The sequence below is a fragment of the Neolamprologus multifasciatus genome, chromosome 4, assembly GCF_963576455.1.
Source record: "Neolamprologus multifasciatus chromosome 4, fNeoMul1.2, whole genome shotgun sequence".
Lineage (NCBI taxonomy): Eukaryota > Metazoa > Chordata > Actinopteri > Cichliformes > Cichlidae > Neolamprologus > Neolamprologus multifasciatus.
In genome coordinates this window covers 24788754-24804583 of record NC_140442.1, presented here as the reverse complement: position 1 = coordinate 24804583, position 15830 = coordinate 24788754, and the positions used below count along the sequence as shown (strand labels likewise).

General features: G+C 42.2%; 1 protein-coding gene across 1 annotated transcript in view; it reads left to right on the top strand.

The window, feature by feature from the left end:
- Nucleotides 1-15830, top strand: part of usp43b (ubiquitin specific peptidase 43b) — a 97565-nt gene that overhangs the window by 76314 nt on the left and 5421 nt on the right. The window contains exons 9-12 of the mRNA XM_085156660.1: nt 2816-2919; nt 8220-8297; nt 8377-8506; nt 12288-12630. Coding sequence (XP_085012786.1) covers nt 2816-2919; nt 8220-8297; nt 8377-8506; nt 12288-12630 — 655 coding nt within the window. The remainder of the gene's footprint in view (nt 1-2815; nt 2920-8219; nt 8298-8376; nt 8507-12287; nt 12631-15830) is intronic.

The following is a 15830-nucleotide window of genomic DNA, read 5'->3' as shown; positions in this document are numbered from 1 at the left end:
TGGAAGAACTCATTGGGTGGTCGCTTTGCATGTACACACAAGCCTTGCAGTGGAACTCACAACAAGCCCGGCAAGGCTGTAATAAAAAGTCATTTTGGTTTTAAACTTGTCATCTAGCATTCCAAATAAATAGGCAGGAATGGTTTTGAATTCTTTGGAAAGGCCGTCCAAAGCACCTAGACACCACACGGGAGTTTGATGCCTTCACTGACCACAGACAGTGAAGATAGCTTCGTTATAAACTACTATGTGTGTGTGTGTGTGTGTGTGTGTGTGTGTGTGTGTGTGTGTGTGTGTGTGTGCCCTCAAAATGCTACTTTCTAACGATAAGTGCTAACTGCTGCATTTCAGCAGCTAGCTGACATTCTGGATAGTACTGCGTGTGCATTTGTGAGGCAGTAATTCAAAAGTAACATTTAACTTTCCCCAGGGGTGCGTGCGCACCGGTGGGCTCAGCACGTCAATATTCTCCAGGAATGTTCTGTCTGCTCCGCTGTGCTCCTGGTCATCAGAAAGATCCTGCCGGTCTGAGCTTTTCCTCTCAGCCTCGTGTGGGAGTTTGCGTTTGAGGCCAGCCAGCAACAGATTTCCCCAGAACAAAAGGAAATCAATTTCATTTTTCCATTCCTTCGTTCCTAAAGCACTTCTGATCTAAGGCAGATCTCAGGGTAATATACTCGGGCTTCAGAGGACAAGAAACACTCTTTTTCTCTTTTTTTCTCCTGAACTCGTGTTTTCCAGCGTGGTTGAATAGCATATGAGAGAAAAGTCTGAGTCTGTTTGTGGTTTGGATTTAAGAAAAAGACACTTAAATGCTGTGCTCCGTGCTGATTCAAGCCATGAGCTAAAAATGTCAGGTGCAGGTCTCAGCCTATATTTCACGATGGCCCATTTTTGTTTTTGTATCTCCCGAGCCCATACACAGCACATTTCTCCAACTTAAATATAACACAAAAACAGGCCATTGTTTTTTATCCACACTAATTTCCATTTCAGCATTTTTAAATAGTTTGGAACAGCTGTTCAAGAACCATTTTTAGCACGCAAGCGCCAGCAACTAATCACCGTCTGAAAGATATCAAGGCGGGAAGTTTCACTCAGGGTTTTTTTTTTGTTTTTTTGTTTTTTTAACAAATTGCCTGTAAAGACTGATTTATATCATTAGCCTTCTTATATACAGAGGCACCATTCCTTCCATAAGAAATTCTGGCTATGTTTTGGTGAGCCGCGGGGAAGGATGTACCTAATGGGATGGTGAAGTGGGTGATGTCTGAAGTAATTATTTGCCAAGATGAAGCACTGACTGATCGTGTGATGGGAAAACAGAAGCTGTTGTACATTCTGCACTCATGTGTCGGTGTCCAAAAAAACTCCAGAAGATTACAAAGAGGCAAATCAGTACTGAAGGCTCAGGTATCTTGTTTGTGACTAGGCAACCAGATGATGGCCTCCAAAAAACCTGCTCCCCTAACCCCACCGTGTGGTAAAACAGACACAAAAACAGACATCTCACCCAGTTTTTAGACATGCGATCATTTCCATAGTTTACCAGCTGCACTGAGTCCCTCTCTGTCTCTGTCTTACACTGCTACTTCTACACCTCCCTTTTTCCTCCTATTCTCTTTTTTTCTGACTTGTGATGTTTGTGGGTGGGAGGCTAGGTGGTTAAGCTTGACCTTCCAGATAGTTTTAGTGTTAAAGGGTGCGACAGTAAAGTGGTTTTTGATAAATAAGGCTTTTATGTGACTAAATGAAGTTTTTACAAACCTGTTTTTGCAAATAATCCCAGCTGATTTTTTAGCAACCTCTTAATATAACTGCAGACTGTCTTTCACATATTAGGTTCATAAAATAATTCTTTTTGGTCTGCACTCAGCAAACTGAGCCATCATTTTGCCTGATCAGTACACAAAACCCTGACTGGATGAATAATAACACTCAACTCCAAGCAGCAGAGCTTCGGTAGTTGTTGTGGTAACATGCAGACAACAAGTCTGCAGCGATAATAGCAGCTCTTTGAGGCCGGCTGTACTTTGTGCTAGATTGTAAATATAAGAGAAGAGAATACCGCCCAATGCTTTAACTTCAACAAGTGATTTTAAATAATGTGATAAATCTCCAAAAGTTGATTCTGTTCATCTGGACGTAGCGTTTTGTGGGAGAAACATTTCCTCACTCATCCAAGTGACTTCTTCAGTCTCAGCTGACTGCAGGTTTCAAATCTTATAAACAGCACATTTGCAATTACTTTCCTGCAACATTTGATTTACTTTCCTGGATGATTGAGATGTGATAAATCATATAAAAAGCAATAAGCAGCGTAGGTAGGAAATGTAAAAGAACTAATAAACTAGCAGCTATTGTGAACATCAGTGTGGTTATTAGAAAAAAAGGGGGAGAAATCCAAATGCCAAAAGGATCGACCCTCTGTTGGCCACAGCTATTTATGCTAAACAGCTAATCAGTGAGTTTGTGTATTTGAATGTGAAGAATTAACCATCCATGTAGCCACACGACACTAACATGAGTGAAAATGTGAGCTTTAACGTGTTTACCTGACACTGCATAGAAATAAAAGCACATTACGTTTTTAAATGGTGTATGTGAGAACGTCTTAAGGAGCAAACTAACACTGACTTTCACATGCAGAAGCATTTATCTAATAATACTGCTGAGATCCAGAAAGTATAAAACACTTACAGTATCTATAGAGAGGTGCTGAGAGATGTTAAAGACGTTCAGGAGGTGCTGCTGTGTGGTAAAGTATCCTGATGCTGTCCGTGTGTTTACTGTGTGTTTTATGCTCCTCTTTCAGAACACCAGAGTGCTGTTCAACATCCGTGTGGTGGGGGGATCCGTGTTTTACAGCTACCTGTCACCTCAGGATGGGCAGCCTCTCTACCACCCTGCTGTCGACAGGTCAGGATGCCAAAAATACTTGAATCTTATAAGTTAGCGTATATCAGGGCATAACAAGTCCCCGTGTTATGTGTTGGTTCTTCCAATTATCACTTATTCACTCATAATGACTTTTTCTTATTTTGGGGTGTTAATTGCAGTTCCTGTTGAAACTTGAATCTTCCTCTGCAGCTCTGGGGAGCCCCCACAGCTGCAGCAACTTTTATGCCAAACAAAAATTTGAAAGCGTGCGTGAAGCGAAAGGTCACAGAACGTATTCCCTGAGCTCTTTATGTTTTTTTAAAATGTCTGAATAGACCGTGTGTAAAGTATTTTTATATAATTAGATTTTTTTTTACAAATTTATCACTTCTCAAAAATTAAACTCTCCCTTTCGCAAAAGGATACAGAGGCTATTCTGTACCACTTCAAATTGTGGTCAGATGCATCCTGTTATCTTTTATGGCCCTTGAGGTGTCTACTTAAACTTGATTAGAGTCCACCGGTGGAAAATAGCAGGGATTGGCTGTATAGTGTACGGAAATTGACTCCACACATCAGGAAAAAGATCAAGCTGTGAACATCCAAGAATAACTCTGTATGCTCCCGTGATAAAACTAAGGCGAGGCGTAGATCGGCAGAAGGGTCTAAATCCACATCTGAAACTTTGCGGTTTCCCAGGAGTGCAGTGGCCTCAATCACTGTCAAATACAAGGACACTGAGATCAGAGTCTTCTAGGAGCTTTACCAAAATGTGAAACCCAGCTAAGAGAGGTGATCAAGAACAAGACTTCAGATGTCCTCTGTAGAATTGGAGAAGAAGAGGTGGACAGGTTTATGTACCTGTGTTGCACTTTTAGCAGTGACGGGGACGTGGAGCATGACGTTAAGTGCAGAATTGGGAAAGCATGGGCAGCCTTTCAACGATTACAACCTATATGGATGACCACCGCACTGCCTTTATCAACCAAGTTGCGGCTCCTGAAGATCATCGTTATACCGACGGCACTGTATGCAGCGGAGACTTGGAAATCAACTGCAAAGATCAACCGCCATCTTGACGTCTTCCAACAATGTTGTCTTCGACGGCTGCTCAAGATCACATATCGGGATCGCGTTACCAATGAAGAAGTATATCGCCGTGCGGGAGTAGAGCCGCTCCATGTCCAAGTCACCAAGCGCCGGTTCAGATTTGCCGGTCACATCCTTCGGCTACCGGACCCAAGACCTGCCCGTGTCGCGGTTCTGTGGAACCCGAAGAATGGAAAGAGACAGCGAGGAAGACCTAAAATAACATGGAGGAGGACTTTCCTTGAAGATTTACGTTCAGTCGAACTGTCATGGGATGAAGCAACAACTGCCGCGATAGACTGAGTTCGATGGCGTTCTCTTGTCGCCCGATGCGCCGATCGGCGCGGGAGGATCTAAGTCTAAGTAAGTCTGTAGAACTGGAAAAACCTGCTGAAAGGACCACCATCCCAGCAGCACTCCATCAGAGCAGCTATACAACTGAACTGTTTGGGACTGAACTCTTTGCACTTTTAAAATCAAGGTGCTGCCTATCATCTAGAAAATGCTAATAGTACAGAAGAGGTGGCGGTAGCATTGAGGACTGCTTCTGAACATCAAGGATAGGAAGGACAGTCAGAACTGTGAGATAATTATTAGTTTTGCGTAGCTGGCCAACTGGTAAGGGTTTATACCAGATAAGTGATGTCCCGTCTTCCTCCCATCAACCAGTCAGTCCAGATGGCCGCCCCTCCCTGACCCTGGTTCTGCCTGAGGTTTCTTCCTGTTAAAAGGGAGTTTTTCCTTCCCGCTGTCGCCAAGTGCTTGTTCATAGGGGTCTTCTGATTGTTGGGGTTTCCTCTATTATTATAAGGTCTTTACCTTACAATGTAAAGCACATTGAGGTGACTGTTGTTGTAAATTGAAGCTATATAAATAAAACTGAATGCGACAGATCTCGTTTGAGCAAACTATAAGGCTGATATTGTCATGGTCCTGGGTCGGTGACCCAGTGTTTTGTGTTTTTGGATTAAGTTATACTTTTTGAATTATGCTTTTCTGTTTTGTATTATATTTACTGTTCCTGGTTTCTCAGTTTCTGCTCTGATTCTGGTCCCTGCGAGTTTTATGCTTAGTCTTAGTTTTCTGTCTTTATGTCTTCCCTGTGCTCCACGTCTAGTTCCTTCTGTATCTGTGCTTCATGTTCCGTCTGTTCCAGAGTCTGTCATGTTACCACATCTCAGTGTCTATCCTGCCTCTTTATAAACTGTCTCGTGCTTCCTGTTTTACTTTGGTAGTCCGTAGCTGTGTCCCAAAACGTCGGCTGCATCCTTTGGAGAACCCGGCCTTCGCGGTCTACGTGGGCCGGGTCCTTCGAAGACCGAGAAGGCGGGAAGTGCGAGGTTGTGAAATGGGACGGTCTAGCCTTCAGATTTGCGTCACCGCTGTCTTGGTGGAGTTTAATAAACTCGGCCGTCTGCTCCTTGCTATCTAAAACATAACAGGACACTGATGTAAATTCTCGACCGTCTCACACTTCTGTTTAACGTTTATTCAGCTGTGTGAAAATCCCGGAGGAACCCACCCGATGGATTAATAAAGTTTTATTTAATCTAATAATCTAATAACTTTGATCTCAGCCAAACTGATTTACTCCGGAACAAATAAAACACCAAAAAAGGCAAACAATTTTTATGGTATCCGAGTGACTTATATATCATGTTTAACCTGAGTAGCGAAAGAGCGGGGGTCTGGAAACGATGAAGCCAGGAGTCCGCTGCTCTCGCCGGTTGGAGTGACCATTGAACCCCCCGGCTTGCTATCGAGCGGGTGGGTAACAGACGTCTCCGAAAACGTCGGCACTCTTTTGCAAATATACGATGTCTTGATAAACCAAGCAGATATTTGTAATTTACACAGCTACTTTCTGAGCTGAAAATATGTTAAAAGTTTATTTTGTGACCCAGAAAGATTAATAAGACTAATTTTAAAACTTAGTAGCGGCCGCCATTGTTGGCAGCTGAAATTTGGCTGGGCCGCGCTATGAATTCTGGGATATGGTGGGCCACGAAGGACACACCCGACCCATCCTTCAAATACGGGGAAATGAAGGACGCATTTGTCGGCCGCATTTGATGGACGAATTGGGACAGCCTTCGTGGCCTGGCTGTGACGTAATCGGGCTTCAAATGCGGCCTCCGGAGGATGCAGCCGACGTTTTGGGACACACATCGTGTCCTATGTCCCTGTGTCTCGTTATGTCAGATTAGCCCAGCTGTGCTTCCCTCCTGTTTCCCATTCCCTCGTTACTCCCTTGTGTATTAAAGCCCCGTGTTTTCCAAATAAGGAATCCAGATATCCTCATCATGCTGTTTTCTCCCTTTGCGTTCCTGGCTTAATTCTAGTTCTCAGTTCCTAGTTTGTTTTCCTAGTCTGTGTTTTTTTATTTTCAAGTTTCCAGTTTAATTTCTAGTTTTCATGATCAAGTTTTTTCTGTTGTTTGTTTGGTTGGTTGGTTTTTTTGTGAGTTTGTTTTTTATGGAAAGTCTTCCCCGCAATAAAAGGTGACACTTTAAGTTTTCATTCCGTGTACGGGTCCTGCATTTGTCCTTCATCCTGCCTACTACAGCACACACCTTGACAGATATATTCATATTTTATTGGTCTAAAGAATTATTAGATCATTGTAAATATCTCCTGAGTTGTGGAATGACGGGTATTATGTTTGAAATCCAACAAACTCGCCTCAATAACCTGTTTCAATCAGCTAACTCATATTAGGTCTAATTTAATCAGTTTGAATGGATTTGAATTCTTCTCTGATCTAACCAGAAGGTTTCTTGAAAATAAAAGCTACAAGCAGCATGCTGACACGCTGCACACCACCATGTGTGTGGTTAAAAATAAGTTTATCATTCTCTGATTGATGCTGTCCTGAAGGCAAAGTTGGCTTTTATTTCATCTTTTTTATGTATATCACATTTACTGGAAAGATTGGCTTTGATTTTCACAGCAGTGACTGAAATGTGCAGACATTTCCTCTTTCTTTACAGGCGCATGTCTGATGGCTTTCAGTTGCAGAAGTGAATTGCTGTTTCAAAGGACCATTTTGGCAAAGTCTTTAAAGGACTTCCATTTGTGTGGCTGCTAAGAACAGTTCATTCACTCACTGAATGGTGCTGATGGGGGCAAATGCTTTTGAAATCTTTTGAAATGCAAATGCAAAAGCAGCACACTGTATCCGAGAATCTCGTGTAATGATAGCGTTTGAACTCTAATGATTCAGAAATATGTTCTGTCCCCAAGTCAGCCCACATCAAGTAGGCAAGAGTGTTCTAGTGCAAGTGCTTCACTACACTTTGTTCACTTCTTTCGGCCTTTGTAAACTGCTTGTGTTTGTGTGTAATGTCACACAGGTCACTGCTTCCACAGAGATTGCCTTGTTAGCACCTTTTTGGTCATGTTAGCATTAAAGCATGGATGTAAATATTGGATGGCAACTACTTTGGTTCTGAGTGAAACCTCTGAACCACTATCAGATTGAAACGGCACCACCTACTGACTTCAGTCATCCCCTGAGTCTTATTTTAGTGGGTGTCTCTTTAACTATTAAATGTTAGCATGCTGCCATAATTAGCTAGATGGTGTCAATGATAGGAATTGCACTTGCTTACTATCAGCATGTTTTAGCATCCTGATCTAAGATTTCTGTATCTATGTACAGACAACAGAATGCTCTTCTTAAAATAATAATGTGCATAGTGTCACACATATCACAATTGCCATAAAACGAATGACAGCTGCTGGTAGATTCCTGCTCTTTCTATTCATTTTCTTTTGAAACTTTGATTTTGTTCGACAGCTTCCACAGCACCTCAGAAATGCTCAAAGTTGATTTTTAATGGAGACATTTAAAGGTTCTGTCTTAATGGAATGACAGCAGTCTAACCTCACAAGCTGAAATCAACATCAGATAATTCAAATATGTTCATCTGTATTGCACATCTCACATAAATATACACTCCTATGTTTAATTTTATGGGGATACATTGATCATCTCTCTCGGAGTCAATACATCACCTGCTTATGTCCCATCTAAAACCAACAACAATGCTGACACCTAGTGGTTTGGAAGCATCAGTGCACATGTACTTAAACAGTCCAGTAAATTGATAAATGTGTCACAACTTGAAACTGCAGCAAATGTTAGAAAAGCCTGATGGAAATAAAACCGATGGAGTAGTCCTGCTGACAGGAACGATGTCACGTTGTACCGATGCCTCACAGCTACCTTTGATCCTGTTGTCTTTTAGAGCTTTGAAGCTGTGCGGCTCAGGAGGCCCTCCACATGTGAAGCTCATTATCGAGTGGGAACACAGAATCAAAGACTGGTCAGTACATTGTGCATCCAGTTGTTTCAGTATTACTTTAGCATTTGCGCTAACCTTAAATAACTCTTTGTGCCCGCAGCCTCTTCGGTAACATTAAGGAGGAGGTGGTGAAGGATGCGGAGAGCGTGAGGAATCAGCAACAGCAGCATGTACAGCAGTACAGCTGCACCTTGGATGAGTGCTTCCAGCTCTACACCAAAGAGGAACAGGTAGACTGTGTGCTGTTATAGATATTTACAGTTTGGAACAACAGTACAGCACGGATGTGTTGCTGCTTATGCTCTTTTAGTTCAGCGGCCTAAACTGTGTAATTGATTTCTGTTTTTTTTTTTTTTTTTTTAAAAGTGATAACTTGTGCACAAAAATAAAAGAAAATATTAATATCTTAATATAATACAATATTAATGCTGATAGATCAATCAATGAATACATTTCCATCTAATCTGTTTCTTACTGATACCCATCAGGGAAAGACAAAGACTTTAGACACAATTAAAACACTTTAACATTTGAAGCTAACAATGGGATAGAAGTCAGCAAGTTGTTTTGTATGTCTCAAGATTCAACTAAAAGTTTGGCCCAAATTCAGACCAGAATGCCAGCAGAGGTAACAAATCCAAAGTGACAAAACCAATCCAAAATAAACAGACGGCACTTGCAGGGGAGAGGAGCCGCATTGAAAACCCACACAAGCAAACCAGGAAGTACAACAAACAATCTGACGAAGAGGAAGAAGAAGGCAGAACTTTTTATACTCTGACCAATAAAGTGGAGACAGGTGGGGGACAAGGCTCAGCTGAAGAAAAACAAGATAGTCAACAGACAGAAAATAAAATCCAGAAACAAGATGCCAGAGGAAATGAGTTAACAGAATGAAAACAGGAAATGAACAAGCCACTATAACTGAAATGAGGAGGCGCTGAAACTGCAGTGACAGATGGAAGAACAGATGGGGAAACACTGAAGGAACTAAAAATAAATAACAAACTCAGAATAGGAACCGAGGCTGAATAAAAACCAAGGATACAAAACCAACGCCGAAGCACCAGCAGTGCTTCTAATCTCCACAAGCACAAAACGATAAGAAGAGACAAGAGCTCGAATAGAACAAGAGCTAATGCTCGAAGTGCTGCAACCATACCAACCACCGTGGACCCTACAGAGGTCACGCACATCGTCCAACTCCTCCAGGATGGCACATCAATACCTGCCACTGCCAGAAGGTTTGCTGCGTCTCCCTGCACGGTCTCAAGACCAAGAAGAAGATTAGAGGAAGCAGGCAGTTACTCTAGGGCTGTGTCCCAATTCAGGGTCTGCACGCTTGAAGTACGCACACTACGCGTACTACGTACGTGCGTACTATAAGTACGAGAAGTGCGGAAGTGAGAGGCTTGTGAAATGGGACGGTCTAGCCTTCGTCGCGCTGTTCAACCATGATACTAACCGCGAGAAACGTTACATACAGCTTTGTGTGACAGAAATGAAGGAGAAAAAATGTTTTGTTGGTCAATCATTTTTGTCATGACATCACTGTGATTAGTTGAGTATCTGAGGCTGAGACCACAGGACTGTAAAACATGATTGTTGGGCTTCATTTCTGTACCGAACAGTTATTCCAAGAGTAGTTAATAAATAACAATTAGCTAATATTGTTCAAGAGACTAAAATCATCTCACTGTGGTAATGTAAATATAATATGGCCAATATTATAGTTAATGTCGGATTATTATGATATATATATATATCATAATAATCTGACAAATATATAAAAGGCTTTACAACTAAGTTAACGCTGAAAGTACAAACATCACTAATGTCACACAACTTTGCCACATGTGGCCAACAGCAATGTTTTAATGTTCTTCGTTATTAAACATTCGCACATAAATAAGTGACGTCATGTTCAGTACTTACTTTTGACAGTTCACTCTTCGGCCGCTCCCTTCTGCCGTATTTTGCGGCAAAATTATCCACACCCACCGCCGCGCTATGAATTGTGGGATATATGGGACGACGAAGCGTGCACCGGACCACGCTTGATATTTGGGGAAATTGACGGTGCATTTGGAGTATGCATTTGAAGTACACTTCGAATTGGGACAGCCGTCGTCGCGTGGTGGTGACGTAATCACACTTAAAATGCGTACTTCAAGCGTGCAGACCCTGAATTGGGACACAGCTTAGGAGAGCTGGACAGACAGAGGGTAAGAGGACGAGCACTGTCAGAGTGACAAAATGACCTCCAGCAGAACACTAATGTGAATGTCTCTTAATAACTGGCTCTGGTCATAGTATTGGTAGGTTCCTGTGCAGACCTGGGACAAGATCCCCAAAAACATCATCTATAGTCTCATTAGGAGTGTTCCCCAATGTCGTCAGGCATGCATACAAGCATGTACTGAGTAACATTTTGAGTTGCTGCAATGAAATTTTGCCAAAACGGACTATTCGTCCACTTTGTGGTGTTTTTGATCATTTTCATTTCTGTCACACCATGTGACATATTTTTATATCCTAACACATATTCCAGTCCATATCAGTATAGACATCCATTAAGTTAGTTTTTTCCAGGTGAGATCTGATGTGTTTTCAAAGGCTTCCTTTAATTTTTCTGAGCTGTGTACATTTTGCTACTGAACTAGTGCAGTGTGGAACTGGTTCCACGTGTTTGTGTTTGTATTGGTATTAAATCAGGAAGTAATCAGGTAGTTCAAAAATAGACAGTTGTTGTTGCTTGTAGATATGCCAGCGTACAACACACTGACGCTGACTGAAACGGGAAAAGAAATGTTTGTTTTTGAAAGGTTATGTTTGTCTATCGTCTATCAGTAGGTGGTAAAGAGGTAAAAACAAGCAGGCGAAGTATTTTTATCGACTGCAACATGTCAAATGTCTGTTCATGCTCTCCTCTGTGGGCAGTACATGACAGTGTTAGACAGCTTTTAAGTGGGTTGTTCCCATCATGTGGGGTGTCAGAATCATATGACTGTCCATGTGCTTCAGTGATGCGTTCAGCCAAACACTCCAGACACAAAACTGTCTCTTTTCCCAGTAAAACATCCAAAAGGCACTGAAGATAGTTTTTTTCCTGTGTTTTTTTGCATGGAGATGTAGATGAATATAATTTATTATTACATTTTATTAGAATAATTAAGAGTAGACGTAGATTAGAAAGTAGTTGAATCCACTTTTTAGTCTGTGTGACTTTGTTACAGTTGCATTTTGTTACCAGCTGGTAACCAGTCTCGTGGGAGACGCTGTTCAATCTATGTCGGTAAATGTTCCTCTGATTGAGCCAACTTACCAATATTTCACTGTATAAATAAATTCCTTTTTACAAATTGCAGATGTTGATTCCTTTCTAAACCTGATAAAAACAAGATAAAAGCATAAAATGATAATTATCTTTTTTTTCACTGCAGTCCAGAAAGCAAATGCAAACATTTACAAAGGTACAGAAGGCAAGCGGAGGATGTGTTTTTTTCTGAGATTCTCCGTATGTTTGAGGTGATTTTCGCTTCACAGAGTATTTTTTTAAGCAATGAGATGGTCGTTGTTGTTGTGAGTCAGCAAAAAGTGCAGCTGTGCTTTATTTGCGATGCATGTGACATTAACAAAGCGATAAACAATCTTCAGCGCTTCTTTGTAAAGTTTGAGTCCGTGACCTTGCTGAGTACAACAGCTCATCACTTCACAGTATTCAGGATGGTAAACATAGGGAAGCGAGAAAAGTGTGCACAAGTAGTAATAATGGCAACGGATTCTAAATGTACATCTTGGTCGAAGTCAAGCTGAGTGCTCCACGAGCAAAGGAAGAAAGAATTTCCAGGTTTTCGCTGCACCAGTGTGTGAGTTATAAGAATGTAATAAAACAGGAGGGGAAAACTGATTTGCAAACATATGAAGCAGAAGAGGGATTTTTGAGAGACTATCGAATATTTAAACGGCAGTTTTGTCTCTGCTTCCCTTCCTCTCTGTTTTCCCAATCAGCTGGCACCTGATGATGCCTGGAAGTGCCCCCATTGTAAGCAGCTGCAGCAGGGCATGGTGAAGATGAGCCTGTGGACCCTGCCAGACATCCTCATTCTCCATCTGAAGCGCTTCAGGCAGGTGGGTGAGCGGAGGAACAAGCTCACCACATTCGTGCATTTCCCCCTGGTGGGCCTGGACATGACGCCGCACGTGGTGCATCGCAGCCACGGCGCCCATCAGCACCCTCTACAGCCGGGCTGGAAGCAGAGCAGACGACCTGACCTGGCTCCTCCTGACTATCTGTATGATGTGTATGCTGTGTGCAACCACCACGGAGGCATGCACGGTGGACATTACACAGGTTTGAGTAACATCTAAGAAATGTACTTAGAAGTTTGTGCTTTATTTGTACAGTAGCAAAGTCCCTCACAGTTTAGATAAAAACACATTAAAACCAAGTGACCATATTTATAGATGTAAATTCATTCCTGCATATGAACTCCTGTAGACGTATTAGGAGAAGCAGAGGCCACAGCAAAGGGATTAAAGATGATTTAAGAAAAACTGACCTTCTTTTAAAAACAGCTGTTTAAAAGTTTAGACGCTACAACCCTAAAAGCGTGATCACCTCTGGTTTTAAAATAAGAGCGTTAGGAGACCTTGATCAGAGCTGCAGTTGTAAGGTCTCTGTAGCTCTACTTTATATGCAGGAGCCTGACCATGTAGGGCTTTATCCATCCATCCATTTTTTTCCACTTTATCCTATTGGAGCCTGAGTCTATCCCAGCTGCCACTGGGCAAGAGGTGGGGATTCTGGATAGGTCACTATTTTGTCACAGGGCAGACAACCTTTCACATCTATGGGCAATTTGGAATCGCCAATTAAGCTAATTTCACTAAGTGCATGTGACGTGCACGCATTGGGAGGAAAGGCTCCAGCCAGATGGTGGATTTGAACTCAGGGCCTTCTTACTTCTTACACCACACCACCATGGGGATTTTTTAGGTTGTGCAAAGTCTTGTTAGCAGTCTAACCGCTGCCTTCTGGACCAGTTGAAGATAGGCTGGGGAGATCAGAGATTTATGTAAAACCTGAGTTTTATCTGAGGAAGCAAGACTGGATGAGTTTTGGGATGTGAGATTCAAAATTCAGTTGTCTGTTGCATGTTCTTACCGGAATTTTTTACACAGCTTTCTTAAGGATTTCAAAAATGAATAGAAGTTTGGAAATGGGCCTGTAATTGTCTGTGGGATCTGTGGACGTTTTGAGGGGATTTTAAGCAGAGGGATGACAGAAGCTGTTTTAAAATAATCTGGCATGCGCTCAGATAAAGTCAGTCTGAAAATCAGTAAAAAAGAACATTCCAGAAACCGGTCTTTCTCTGCACCAGCTCCAGGTTTCAATGCTGTGACTAATTGGTGTATTTGACCCTTCACTCAAACTGTTTTTCTACAGAGTCATGATGCTGTAACGCAGACACTATCTGTTGAAAGAAGTAAGGCTTTCCCTGAAAAAGCAGTTTTGGCACCATAAGTTATAATGATACCTTTCTATAGGCTACATCGTTCAGTATAAACTGGGCCTTCACACTTTATCCTGTGAGATGTGCGTGGCTTTTGAACCACGAGCTGAAAAGAAGCTGCACGGTCCTTCTTTTCTTTCACTCAGAGGATGTGTCATGACTTCCAAAATGAATTTCAAATTTAGATTTTTACAACCATAGAGCACTTTTCCACTTAACCTCAGTCTGTATTAAATGACCTCAGGTCCAGAGAAGGCTGCAGCATTTTCTCCCTTAAAAGTGAGGATACATTTATTATGACAGAAGTTTTTAGAGTGAACAGGAAAGCTGGGAGAGAGAGCGGGGGAAGACATTCAGCAAAAGCCCTGGGATAGATAGAACTTTTCTGCAGTAGCCTTATGATATATGGGTCGCCTGCTCAAGCTAGGCGATGAAATAAAATGATTTCAAGGCCTAGACCGATTTCTCCCACACAGCCCTCGTGGAGTTGATGACGGCACTAACATCGCCCACACAGAAAAAGATCTTCAGTGCATGCTAAATGGCTCTGTCTGGGCAAACTTGCACATCGGCGTGACTTTAAAGAAAATAAAAAAAGACACCAAGGATCTTAATTAACCTCGGCAAGTGTTCCATAAAATAAAAATTGACATTGTAAGCCCCGAAAATGATCTTCTTGAAGAAGCAGAAACAAACAGCATGACCACCACCATCATTAGACGCCAGCTGACATGCTGATTGACATAAGTCTGATTCGTGCCGCACTAAACAGGTCCTCTGCCTACAACTAAATGATTGCAAGTAAGCAATAGAATAAAAAAATAGAAACTCAAAGGATTTAACTGAGAGGACTTTTGGTAAAAAAAGAATTACATCAAGTGCAAGAAGAAACAGTTTAATTGACTTGACACCCTCATCACCTCTGTGGACTCATTCCGCTTCCTGGGTACCACCATCACCCAGGACCTGAAGTGGGAGCCCACCATCACCTCCGTCATTAAGAAAGCCCAGCAGAGGATGTACTTCCTGAGGCAGCTGAAGAAATTCAACCTGCCAACACGGACGATGATGCAATTCTACACTACAATCATTGAGTCCATCCTCACCTCCTCCATCACCGTGTGGTACGCTGGAGCCACTATCAGGGACAAACGGAGACTGCAGCATGTTGTGCGCTCTGCTGAGAAGGTGATTGGCTGCAGACTCCCATCTCTGCAGGACCTGTACACCTCCAGGACACTGAGGCGTGCAGCTTGGATCACAGCTGACCCTTCTAACCCTGGATACAGTCTGTTTGACCTGCTCCCCTCAGGCAGGAGGCTCCGGTCCATTCGCACCAGAACCTCTCGCCATAAGAACAGTTTCTTCCCCTCTGCTGTTGGACTCATGAACAATAACCATATGACTGTTCCCACCACTAACACATGACCCTACGCTGTGTTCACTGCATCATTCCATGTTTGCACTGATCACCACCTGCACTCATGTATATATCTATCTACTTAGCACTTTTAATTCTTATTGTTATGTCTATTTAAGCGTTATATGACAGTATGTTTGCACTAAGTACTGCAGCAATTTCCTAATGTTGTAAACCTGCTCAACATTTGGCAATAAAACCCATTCTGATTCTGATCTCAGACAAGCTGCCAGAAATGAGATGTAGTGAAGAAGGAAGTTCAATTACAGTAAAAAAAAATCTCCTACCAGTTCCAGAACTTCCAGTTTGAGCCATCCCAAGTCTCAGAAAGGACCCATACAAGAGCCCAATCTGTTTAAAAGCCCAGTGAGGACACCCTGTGGCAAAGACATAGAAAAGCATTCATATTATCAGCTGCCTTGGTCATTAGCCGCAGCATGGGTATTAACAGAAAGCTGAACAGACAATTAAGGATCCAATTACCCATTCATTGTGTATTTTCCTGTGTATGTTTATGAGCAAACTCCTACAGACACACCCATCTGTGTACCACTTTTTCACTCATTAATTAGTCAAATAAAGAAACAACTGCAGTGACATCCTTTCGCCGGAGCCTAG